The sequence below is a fragment of the Bombyx mandarina genome, chromosome 22 (genome assembly GCF_030267445.1).
Source record: "Bombyx mandarina strain Sakado chromosome 22, ASM3026744v2".
Lineage (NCBI taxonomy): Eukaryota > Metazoa > Arthropoda > Insecta > Lepidoptera > Bombycidae > Bombyx > Bombyx mandarina.
In genome coordinates this window covers 4043281-4056933 of record NC_143228.1, presented here as the reverse complement: position 1 = coordinate 4056933, position 13653 = coordinate 4043281, and the positions used below count along the sequence as shown (strand labels likewise).

At 35.0% G+C, this 13653-nt stretch overlaps 1 protein-coding gene across 1 annotated transcript in view; it reads right to left on the bottom strand.

The window, feature by feature from the left end:
* Obp73a (Odorant-binding protein 73a) overlaps positions 1-10980 on the bottom strand; it is a 31651-nt gene extending 20671 nt beyond the window's left edge. The window contains exon 1 of the mRNA XM_028184334.2: positions 10755-10980. Within this exon, the coding sequence (XP_028040135.1) occupies positions 10755-10838 (84 nt within the window). The 5' untranslated portion in view covers positions 10839-10980. The remainder of the gene's footprint in view (positions 1-10754) is intronic.
* Positions 10981-13653: the final 2673 nt, after the last annotated feature.

Here is a 13653-nt window from a genome sequence, read left to right as displayed (position 1 = left end):
CACTCAGACTTTTAAATTGTAATTTCTTTTATCTCTTTATATGTATAATACCTACATATAGGTAAATAGACAACGAAAAAAAAAAGAAAAAACATGTGCCATTTTCTCCTCTATTAATCAACCGATCTCCTTTTTCATTTTGTAGCTAATGACGACCTTTAGTGCAATAAAAACTATTTGGAAGCAGTTAATGTGTTTTTTAAAATGTCAACAAGAAATCAAACGGAAAAATGTATTTTTTGAAATGAGTTTAAATTTTAATCATTGATTTATATTAGAATTTCGATTATTATCGTTTTCCGAAGTATGTTGTCAGTGTATAAAGCAGGATTCCATTTCTTTCTCAGCGTACTGTGATCGCCAACTGGCTCTCACCGTTCGATGCAGACTATAAGTCGACACAGGTAGATGTAAGATCTTGCCTATTTCTTATTAGTTTGAAGGCAGGCTTATTAGTTTGCAGGCAGGCAGTCTTGACACAATTGATGCGTCATGTCTCAATGTGGGTCGTGGAATACGAGGTTTTAATGTCTATGGCCTTCTAGTAGCCTCTTTCCACCAGGGTCGCAAGCTCATTCACCCAGCTCAATAATAATTACTAAAAAAAACCGTCAGTGTTAAACTCGTTGGTGCCGGACTGATGAGTAGTCAATGATGCGGATGACCCAAAGATTCAATGAATAGATAAGAAGTTCGGTAATCAAATTTACCTCTAATTTAGGATTACACACACTTCGAAATGTAAATAGATTACTTAAAATCTAATATCGCGTTAGTTACCTTCTAATTTTCTATGTAAGCGTCGCCAAATAAAACCTTAGTCGTCGGCGGCCGACTGTAAAGGATTGGAAACGTTGGAAACAAAAGCGTGAGACGGAATTGTAAAAGTTATTCTGAATTAGTAACACATTATTTTGATTGTAATTCGCCTGAACTCAAAAAAATACATAACTAGGGGTTATTTGTTTTAAAAGTCGTTTTTGCCAGAGAGCCATTTAAAGCTTATTTCTGCCGTGAAGAAGTAATGCGTTTCGGTTTGAATAGTAGGGCAGCCGTTAACTATATTGAGACCTTAGAAGTCATATGTCAAGGTGAGTGGCGCCATTTACGTTGTAGATGTCTATGGGCTCCAGAACCACTTAACACCAGGTGGGCTGTGAGCTAGTCCAACCATCTAAGCAATAAAAAAAGAGTTTTTATTAAGGACTTTTTTTATTGCTTAGGTGGATGGACGACTATCCCGAACGATTTTACTAATCTAATTAGTCCGAGCAAATTTTATTTTTTATGCTCAATAAATATTTACGAAATTCGTCAATGACATTGAGCTACAAAATTCGGATTGGCTTTCTTAATATATTTATGTAATAAATTTAGAATTAGACATTAAGCAGTTTCTCCATTGGCTTTTTTTTTCAAAGGTTACAAAATTCTGTGCAAATCCGTTTGTGTAATTTATTAGCTCTGTTTAACGGGTAAATTGGGTCTAGGACGCAAAGTTTCATATGTGTGTCTTATGTAATATGTTATAATTTGGTTTGAAAAGGCTTAACCGACTAGGGGAAATATTTCCCAATTGAAACGTTTTAAATTAACGTTGTTATAGCCGTTAATTTAGAAATAGAATAAAGATAATTATAGCTAAAAAGTTATTCTGAAAGGAAAGTGTAAATTGACAAATATATTAATATTTTTTATGGCTGTGAATACTATTAAAGTGAATAAACAATGGGCCAGTACAAGATTAAAAAAACAAATAAACCAACAGAATATTTATGCAAAAAAATGCTTTATAAATGGCCTAAAAAAATTTGATTCGATTCTACCCGATGATATGTAGGCGAAGTAAAATGTCCCTTAGAAATAAGGTGACACTCTACAAAACTTGCATACGCCCCGTCATGACCTATGCAAGTGTAGTGTTCGCTCACGCGGCCCGCATACACCTAAAAACATTTCAAATTATTCAATCCCGTTTTTGCAGGATAGCCGTCGGAGCCCCGTGGTTCGTCAGGAACGTCGACCTCCATGACGACCTGGACTTAGAGTCCATCAGTAAGTATCTGCAGTCGGCGTCCATGCGCCACTTCGATAAAGCGGCACGACACGAGAACCCTCTCATCGTGGCCGCCGGTAACTACATTCCCGATCCTGCGGACAGAATGGAAAGCAGTCGACGTCGCCCAAAACACGTCATCTCGGATCCGCCCGATCCACTAACGGTGCTTTTAGGTAATTCAAGCACCGGTCACCGTTCTCGTCGAACCCGTCGCTTGCGACGAAGGGCTCGACGAGTAAATTAACTCCCAGACACAGCCCACTGAGTTTCTCGCCGGATCTTCTCAGTGGGTCGCGTTTCCGATCCGGTGGTAGATTCTGCGAAGCACGACTCTTGCTAGGGTTCGTGTTAGCAACATCGTCAGGTTTGAGCCCCGTGAGCTCACCTACTAAAGTTAGGGTTACGCTGATATAGCCTCTCAAGGCTCTCAGCTTAGGTAGGAAAAAAAAAAAAAAAAAAATTGATTCGATTTGAAAGAAAAAAAAACCATAGACGTTGACTCTGGTATTTGTATGTTGGTACTTATTATTTGCTACTGTAATTTTGTATCACTATTGATTACAACCTCGTTCGTGCAACTCTAATAAAAAAAAGAAAAAGCAAAGAAAAAAGATCATTACTATTTTTAAATTTATTTGTTCATTTCCTTTTATGTAAGCAAGCAGTCGTTGCAGTTACCAGGAAAACAAATGTTTTCTTAAGAAACATTACCTTCAATAGACAGCCTTATGTTTATCACGATGTTGTTATTTACAATATAAATCCAGACACGTCCGGGCCTGAACTGTCGACCTTGTGTAGACAATTTCAGTGCCAAAATGATGCACATCGGAACATGTTTCGATTGATTGTTCAATTTATTTTACATGCTAAGGTCGCACAAAAATCGTTTGAGATTGCGATTATAAAAACGTGTATGTGTATTTATCGAAACAAATCGAATTTAATACGGCAGGTGGCTCCAAAACGGTTTGCTCCGTGGTAGTTAACGTTAATAGTTTTCAGATCAGGGTAGCCGTCAAAGAATGCAATTGACATTAACAATTATTTTTATTTTCTTTGATTGTAATTCGAGGAACAGGTTAACTGACTACAAGAAACATGATTTTTCGTGAAAGATAATCTTTGATTACAAATATATTTAATCAAATATTGCTTTGATGCTTGTTTGTCTTCAAATGACGTCATCGTTGGCTTTATGCAAAAAGATTCTTTAGCCTTTATTTTTATATACTCTGTATACGATCAGTCAGTTCAACTTATTGAGGACTTTTTGGGGGGAACGCGAGGAGTGAAGTTGTGTGATTTGTTTTATTTTGTCTATTTAGTGTTTATTCGGGTTTAAATGTGTAATAATGGTGGTTTATTAACTGTTTAATATCTGTGAAAGTGCACAAATGTGGGAAAATGAAACAAAGCCACTGGACGTAACTTCTCGGGATCCTCCAAAAAGTCCACTGAAAAATCTTAGTAAATGAGCACAATTTTACTGAAATTATATTTCATCCCATATCATCTCATTTCATTTCATTTAATTTCATCCCAGTTGATTAATGTCTCAAATTAATCATCTTCATTTCATTTCACTCCATAATATCATTTTTCATAAAAATATGAATAGAAATTAAAATAAGACATGACTTATAAAGGTCTCAGTTACCAGGTCATAAAATCCCTTAAAAAAAATCAACGTATTGATTTGATTATGAAATTTTTATTATCCGTTTCAAATCTCTTCTTACTTATCTGATCCTTTCCCGTGTTCCGTATCCTTTTTTAACTTAGTTTCCAAATCTTTTAATTTACGTCATTGGCAAAAAGTAAACGCTATTGCCAAAAGAAAAAGAAAAAAAAAAACTTATTGATAAACTCAAAACTCTTCTAATTGCAACTCAAAGGATGCTGACATCAGCATCTCGAGAGTCGAATACAGTTTCAATTAATTATTAATAAATAACTATAATGAATATAAAAAAAAAACTAGTTTCATAAATTGGTTTATTTTGTTCTAAAAAAACACATCCAGAAATCGGTTTTTCTTAATTTTTTAATTGGTCACGAACTCTTTAATTCTTTAAACATCTTCCATTTAGAGAAAAGACGTTTAATTAGCCAACGTGCCGGTTGTCAACCGGTCAGTTATATAAGCACCGTGTATTGCAAATAAACAGTATGGCGGCTGTTTAGCAATGTAGGGCCATACGAAAGTAACGCGTTTTGGGAAACTTGAGCAATATTTATGTATAATGGAAATTAGACTTAGAATTTGCATTATTAGGAAAATTACGGAAAAATTTTGCTGTAAAATGAAGACATGTACAAAACTCGCTCTCGAAGTTGCAATGTTGTTTCCTTAAATCATCAAGCCCCATCATTTTGGGAGTCGTCGTGGCTTAAAGGTTAAGACGCTCGGGACATTTTATTTTTTTATTTCCCCTTGTAGCAGACGAGCATACGGCCCACCTGATGGTGAGTGGTTACCGTCGCCCATGGACTTCAGCAATGCCAGGGGCAGAGCGAAGCCGCTGCCAACCGCAAATCGGATCGAGCGATGCAATCGTGCCGGTGTTCGAATCCCGCAGCCAGGTACCAATTTTTCTAATGAAATACTCAATAAGTGTTCACGAATGACTTCCAGGGTGAAGGAATAATATCGTCTAATAAAAAACGAACCTCAAAATTATGCATGGCGTGTCAAGGTAAGTGGCGGCATTTAACGTTGTCGACATCTATGAATTCCGATACCACTTTACACTAGGCGGTCTAGCTCGTTCGCCTACATAAATAATAAAAATAATAAAGTAAATGGCGGTAAAAGTGATTCGAGTTTAAAAGGGTCAATTAAATGGCAATATTACAAGATTGTGCTATAGCCCCGACTGGGCTCCGGCCCGGTCCGAGGTAGGGCGCCGGTTGTGAGCGGCAGGAGTTTTTAGTGGGTTCAACTCCCACATACCCCACCTGCGGCGCGGGTGGGGATCCGGCGATTTTCTCCTGTGGAAAAAAAAAAAAAAAAAAAAGCTTGACGATGCTAATCACCTGCGTTTCATATTTAACAGTTATATCATAATATTTAGTCGTGTTTCGATATAAAAATTAACATTATTACTCAATCAAACACTTGAAAGTATTTCAACTATTCGCTTCAAGGACAGTTGATTGGTAATATTTTTTTTAGGTTAATTTTCAAATATATACATCAATATGGACGTATTATATAGACAAAGAAAAAACAGTAAGTACCATTTTTGCATCTGTCGACCGATTTTTTTTTTGGTTAAATAAAATAAAAAAAAAACATTGAAGTCTTTTTAATATAAAATAACATTAAGAAGGCAATACAGAAAATGTCTCACATAAAATCAATCTTAATCTTAAGGCGTCAGTTATTACGGTCGAAGTGTGATCACTCGACGAATACTAGTTAATTTTAATTCGTTTAAAAATCATTGAAGCTACACCGAAACATGAGAATTGAGTCACTAAAACGAAGTGGGTGTGTATAGCCTTGCTAATACGCTCTCATTCCTTATTAGGTGTCGTGTAGGTTAAATGTGTCTTCAAGTGTGTATAGAAACAGCCGCATTTTGTATGATTACAATCTTGGTTGCTATAGTAGAGTTCCTATCTAATTTGTTACATTTTAAACTTATTGCATCGTAGCAAAATTAAGCAAAATTCTTATAAATACCATGCGGGGCTTACGTGTAACAGTAAAATGGAGGCTAAATTTTCCTTCATCTACCAAAGATATCTTAAATAAGAACGTATCTATAATAATAATTGAGAATATGTAAATGTATGAAGTCTGAAAAGTTTTTTGAATGATAGATTATGTTGTTTAAATAGATTATCATTTTACTGTGTAGCCTTTCAACATCGCATGCGGACGTACAATTCACTTTTTTATATATTTACGAACTAAAAAGACTAAGACTAGGTGTGTACCTATGGCTATATTGATAATGACAGAGCGAAAAAATGACTAAAAAAATATTTTGTACGTTTTATTTGCAATGTGTCATTTAAATCTAAAGATACCTAAAGACAAAGAAGCGGTTTAAGTATAATAGATCTCGTAATAAGTATTACATTTAGAACATAAATCGCTAGAATCCAAAAAGAATCTATTTATTAACATACTGATTCTTATTGCAAAGGGCGCAAACAAATCGTAACGTGCAACTTAATACACATTTTACATCTTAATTAGCTATTACATCAAATTAACATAGGATTAACATTGTGTTTTACTCTTGTGGTATGTTAGGACTTGCAAACAGTTTGTCACGAAAATATAAGCATTATGACAGTGTCTTGCTTCTCTTTTGAAGTACTTCTACTATATTATAATATTGTAATGTAAATCAATACTTTAATGAACTATTTATTGCTTTTAGCTTTAGTAAGCATGGCTCAACGATAAACACTTTGGCTCGATTTACGCTAAAAATAAAGTGCTTAAATATGGTGATGAAAATGTCAAGAAAGTCTTCATTGAGCATAGAAGTTTTTTTTTATCGTACAAAAAAAAGTTTGCTACCGACGCAGAGCTTTGAGCTACTGGTTTGTACTGCTGTGAGGGAAACAACTGACAAAAATGTCCGAAATTATTTTCGATCCTCCGTAAGCATTAAAATGTAACGCGATTGCATTTTCAAGACAAAACGATGCTGTCTAGTTACGTCAGGGCTTTTAAGCATTTTGTCTCTCAATAGAAATGCCGGTTACGTATCTTATAATTGATTTGTTACTCGGTTTGCGGATAACCGGCAATCAGACGACACGGTTACAAGCAACCGCGTTATGTAACAGCGAAGCCAAGTTTGTAATAGGGAATTTGTTATAACTGATCACGGAAGCACATTAATTATATTCTTTCAAAGTAAATTATTTTGCGTTATTTTCCACTTTTTATTCAATTAACACGCAAATACATATGTCGGGAATAAGATTCTTGTCTTTTTTTTTCGTAATCCAAAACCTACTGCAATATAATAAAGCGTTCTCACAGTGTCGCCAACTGTTTGAAAACTTTCCCCCTAAAGCAATTTCAAAAACCACTAAATTCAAAACAAAACTCCCCAACGACGGACCAAGTATTTATTCATTACAATATAAGTAAAGAAATAAATAAAAATAATAAATAATTGGTTAATAACAATAGTTATTTAGTATTTTTAAGTATTTTTCTTTAATTTCATCACATTATGAAATTGTTAATTGTTATTTTTGTTGATGTACGTTGAAAATTTAAAAAAAATACAAATAAAATTTTATCCTTAAAAATATCCCAAAAAAAATTCACCTCCTAAAAAAATCCCTGTATAGATTTTTTCCCCTAAATTTGGGAGGAAAACCCCGGAGTTGGCATCACTGCATTCTCATTTAACTACACAATGAAGTAGACGTTAGAAAATAAAGGTACTCATCTATGGATATGTTTTTGTACGACAAAACGAGAACTTTTAACAATTAGTACGCCATAACACGGTTGTCGGCACAAAGCGAACACTTTCTCCCTTGTCTCGGTTCCACGCACCGATTGTTAAGAGCACCTGCCTTATTAGTACTTCATTGAACTACTAATATGTACTTACTAGTAAGTAATAAGTACTCAATACATTTCGTTATACTGCCATAGTATCTATAGCTTCATTAAAATATTAGTATTCTGCTTTTCATAGGGAATAACGAATTGTTCCATGTTTCCAATCCAAGGTTCGAGAATCAAAATAGAATTTAAAGATTTTAATTCTTTCGATTTCTAGAGTCTGGCTTAAAAAAAAACCATATGCAATTCATGCATGGTTCAAATAAAACTTTAAGAAGTTTTTATTATATTTCATTTTCTAGCTGGATAAATAATTTCTGTGTATATTATTTTTGTTCTATTTAGTGACGTTTTTTCGTTAATTCGTGCTTCAATTACAATTACGGGTTAATTAGTGTTCTTCAATATTTTGGCTGTTAAGCCTTGTGGTTTAATAGATAATTACTAGTGATAGGACCTTTTGTGAGTCCGCACGGGTAGGTACCACCAGCCAGCCTATTTCTGCCGCGAAGCAGTAATGCGTTTTGGTTTGAAGGGTGGGGTAGCCGTTTTAACTATACTGAGACCTTAGAACTTATATGTTAAGGTGGGTGGCGCATTTACTTTGTCTATGGGCTCCAGTAACCACTTAGCACCAGGTGGGCTGTGAGCTTGTACACCCATCTAAGCAATAAAAAAAAGAAATAATCCAAGTTTTTGTTTATGGAATATAATTATTTCCTTACTGTTTCACTCGTTATGCTATCATTGAATGCTATTTAAATTAGAGTACCTTGACTTTCTCGAATGGTGCACATACCGCCTTTGAAATGGCTCAGGAAATTTATTTCTACTAGCCATCTGATTTTCTGGTGTTATTGGAAATCATGGATAAGATGCATATGGCTGACCACCTTGTGACATGAGGAGAGAGTCTTAATAGTACGGTTACTCAGAAGTTCAAAATACGTTCTAGAACCAGTAGTTATTCCTTATATTTTACTGGTTTGATTTATTATATACGATGTTCTTCTATCACCATGAAAGGTGTCCGTGAATATGTTATAAGCAGTAATTTTGTATCCATTTCTCAAAAAACGTGGTTACCGGTCATAGCATTTGAACCTCTGAGCTTCACACCTGATGATACTACGCTAATTTAATGAAACTGCTAAATAATTGAATATAAAACGCGGTAGCGTGAGTTGGATCCCTGAGTGTTGGCAGGCTGTTAATAGTGTAGGTATACGAATACTGTGAGTTATACACTAGGTCAGCGGCTCTCAACCTTTTTATACAGTGACGCAATAACATATGCTTTCCAAATTTACCACACTCTACGTACTTAATGTTGATTTATTGATTGTTTTAATGAGCTTAAATCGGTATATGAATATTTATTATACTATACCACAATTTTTAATTTTTTAAACAATTGTATATTTACCCTGTATGTAATATGTATAGCCTAGAGATTTGTAAATTTCGCGATACACTTGAGGGGGCGTCATACAGTGGTTGTGAACCACTGCACTTTAGTGTTAGTCTAGTGATTTATCACTAAAGTATGATTCACATTACGATTTAGAGATTATTTTTGTAATTTCACTGGTGGAAGGACCTCTTGTGAGTCCGCGCGGGTAGGTACCACCGCCCTGCCTATTTCTGCCGCGAAGCAGTAATGCGTTTCGGTTTGAAGGGTGGGGCAGCCGTTGTAACTATACTGAGATCTTAGAACTTATATCTCGAGGTGGGTGGCGAATTTACGTCGTAGATATCTATGGGCTCGAGTAACCACTTAACATCAGGTGCGCTGTGAGATCGTTCACCCATCTTAACAAAAAAAAAAAGTTTAGATATACATATCTTACGCGACACTGAAAAAATCAACAGCTCTGTCTGTCATTTCTTTAACGATAGCGATTTGTAACATTGTGTCATAGATTTTCCTTTACAAATATATACGAAGCAAGAAAGACATTGAGAGTTGTGAATACTTTGTTTTGTTATAATTCGTTCACGTTTTGTTTCAACAGCTGTGTTAGTCTGAAAAATAATGATTCATGTTTATTGACTGTTTTGGGTATTTTCATGTTTCTTTCATTACATAATTAAAGCATATTTCAAATAAAACTAGCCATGGTAAATAATAAAGTAATCTCGAATAAGACATGTAGGTCTCTGTAACTCAATGACAACAAGGTAACTCTTTAATAAAATTGACTTTATGGACTCAATTTAAAAAAAAAAGTTAATTTTGTGACGACGCTGCCAATTGTTGAGCGCACCTGACTTTTCAGTAGTTCGTGTGCTAAATATTGCAATAGGATATATCTACATAATAATATTCTATATTTAAATTTACTCGTGTCTTAATTCCCTTCTTTATTATTCATAGTCGAGTTTTATAGTCGAGTATAAATGAAAACATTTCGAATTTTTCATTTAGTTAAAACAAAAATAATGTCAGAAAATCGATGTGTGTCTATTTGCTACTTCACGACTGTCAAATCAATCAATACTTTAAAAAATGTACCTAAATACTCGTAGTTTAGTGTATAAAAATGTATATTTTTAATGACATTATCTCTACCTTAATAGATACTCTTTAAAAGTCAAAGTGAAACAAAGTTTTTGGAAAAAAGTGTACCTATGTTAATGATAGTTCTTTGACAAATATGCTTCTCAATATCTTATCAAGGTTTGGAATATTAATTTTTAAATCATAATTACATTTATACAGCCACTACTTATAGTCTTATCGTTTCAGTGTGTTTAGAATGTTTTGTATGTATCCAAGAGTAGTTTAATACAAATGCGACAAGTTCCATCCAAGGCCGCGAACTAGAAACTGGAGTGGCTTTTGTAAGAAAGGTCAACTTGTATGTTATAAATTAATTCTATTTGAACGATATTTGATTTTTTAGAGAACGATATTTGATTATGGTAGGCAGCGGCTTGGCTCTGCCCCTGGCATTGCCGACGTCCATGAGCTACGGTGACCACTTACCGTCAGGTGGGCCGTATGCTCGTCTGCCTACAAAGGCAATTAAAATAAATAAATTAAAGTGACTAATTTATTTAATTTGTATAAAAAGTAATTGAATAAAACCTCGACAAACTGAAAGGAAAAGTTCCATATGCGATTATAAATTCACTTACGTTGTCCGTAGAAATAGCGCTATCGCACATCGATATGCCCAAAACGCAGAAACAGCAGAGAAGCGCACTGATTTTACGAACCATCTTTATTACACAGATCCACTAAATTTCTGTCACTTTTGAATTTAGAATATCGATCGTATGCTTTTTATTGGGTACGAGTAACAGGCGGCGAAAGGTGCGGCGCGTTCGAACGCTATGTGCAACGAGAATCGTGAATGTGGGGTTTTTTGAAAGGCCCGCGTAGGAGGGTTTCGCGCGATTTCTTGGTCCGTTCCATTTTACGCAAATTCAAACGTTGTAATAATAAAAAAGAACACGGTAAATGAACGTCAGTAATGCAACGGGTTCCGTGGACGCGATTAATTTTTATGCTTAATATATACATATATAGATAGATAGTCGTATGTCTAGTAATGGATAACTGTAGGCTGATGATGATGTTGATGATACAAAAGAGGTATATAAATATTTAGCCTTTTCTAGAAATATTTTATAATACTTAAAATAATATGCCGGAAACAATTTTTCCCTTCCTTTTTCTTTGTATTTATTTTAAAGCTTCGGAGTTTTCTTTTAGATATTAGGTAATGTTTTTTTTTATTTAGTTTTTTTATTATATATTTAGAAAAATGCATCATTGTGAAACGGCGTCTAGAATGTTAAGGTTTTTTCAATAGTGAAAACCTGTTTGGTTTATGTTGTTATTTGAAATTTTACATGGATATGTGTTAATTTATCCCCAAATAAAGAAATACCTACTAATTTAAATCGACCCATCTTATTGTTTGAATAATCTACTAAATATTATTTAAATACCTATGATAAACGAACATTATAAAATTATTAAGCTATATTTTTTATCTGTGGAACCCTGGAAACGTGTTGTGATTATTTCATAATACATTGTTGTTTATGAATGTATATTTACTTCTCATCTACAACTAATATATTACTGGATGATTAATGCTAAGTATAATATAACCTTTACTTGAAATGGGCCTAAGTAAGTTTTAATGTATTAATTGAAATTTTGTAAACGATAATTTCTTTTTGGCTTAAAAGCAAAATCCGTTGTCACATTTTTGTCTCGAAGATTTTCTTCAGGTGCCAAGCTTTTTGAATTGTACAGGATGTGTTCGTAGTTTCCCCGAAAAAAATCAGGTTATAAGAATTTCTAAGGGAAAAATGTACACGAAATTTTCATTGTATTCTTTTTAGCTCACGGCCCATTTTATGTTAAGGGAATATTAATATATACAGACGTCACGACATGTTTTTGGCGATTGATTATGCTCAGTGAGCATTGTGTGAGATCGTGTGTCTCATGTGAGATCGAAACTTTAATTTTATGAAATAACGGGTGGGTACCTCGCCCTCCAATCCGGGATGCAGAACTTCTTCGCGATAAAAATAGGCGAAACGGTAATACCTAGTAAACTACTCATGTCAGCTCACAATACCTCCTACCAGAACATAATCTTGTGAATATGCCTGACATTACACGCAATGTAACCAGAATTTAGATGACGCTCATGCGCTAAATTCTCTTCCTCGAAGGAACGCTAGGCGCGTCTGTCATATACCTCCTCACTGCGGCCTCACTAAATATAAACATACAAACGCAAGTATTAATGTAAAGCAAATTATTCTTCTTCCTATTCGTACACTCTCGACAGTGATCGTGGTTATGCATCAGTCGGATCCTGCGATACCGATGCTCTCGCGATGCGACGCCATGTGGCACGGTGATTCGCAGAGAGAGAGAGCAATCTTTTATGTTGCAAATTATTGTACAATATTATTAAAACTATTATACTTTTACGGCTAAATCTTAAGTTTTTATAATGTCATTAAAAAATATTATTTTTGACATTTCGTATGTTTTACAGTTTTCGTGGTCCCAGAGAATTATGGCGTTGTTCGTCGACATGTTATTAAGAATCTTGTGCTAACTACCCTATATTTTTCTACGGAAAGTAGTTTTAATGGCGCCTAAAAACAGAAGAGAAACTAACTAACTACTAATACTAAATTACAGTAATAAGTATTTAGTTGAAGTAGTTTTTTAAGTATTGTGTTGTCTTAAGTGACAGTTCAGCGTAGCATTTCGGTGGTATGTATAATAGAAATAGTCGGCGTACAAGTTTCAATACATTTCGAGTCTTTTACAAAGATTTAGCATTGCTGTATAGATTGATAGACAAATTGTTGCCTAGATATTAGTATACCACATTTGTAGCAACAGATTTAAGTTTTTTTTGTTGCTTAGATGGGTGGACGAGCTCACAGCCCACCTAGTGTTAAGTGGTTACTGGAGCCCGTAGACCTCTACAACGTAAATGCGCCACCCACCTTGAGATATAATCTCAGTATAGCTACAACGGCTACCCCATCCTTCAAACCGAAACGCATTACGGCTACACGTCCGCAATCGCCGGGTGGTGGTACCTACCCGTGCGGGCCCACAAGAGGTCCTACCACAAGTAATTACGCAAATTATAATTTTGCGGGTTTGATTTTTATTACATGATGTTATTCCTTCACCGTGGAAGTTAATCGTTAACATTTGTTAAGTACGTATTTTATTAGAAAAATTGGTACCCGCCTGCGGGATTCGAACACCGGTGCACCGCTAGATACGAATGCACCGGACATCTTATCCTTTAGGCCACGACGACAACAGTAAAAGTAAGTAAAAGTTAAGTAATAATTTGTTCAGACTTTTGATTTATAAAGCACAAGTCCGGCCTCGCGTGGAGTATGCCCCCACCTCTGGGCCGGGGCTCCCAAATACCAGCTACTTCCATTTGACTACATACAGAAGAAGGTCGTTCGGATTGTCGATAATCCCATTCTCACGGATCGTTTGGAGCTTGCAGAGGGACATCGGGTCTCT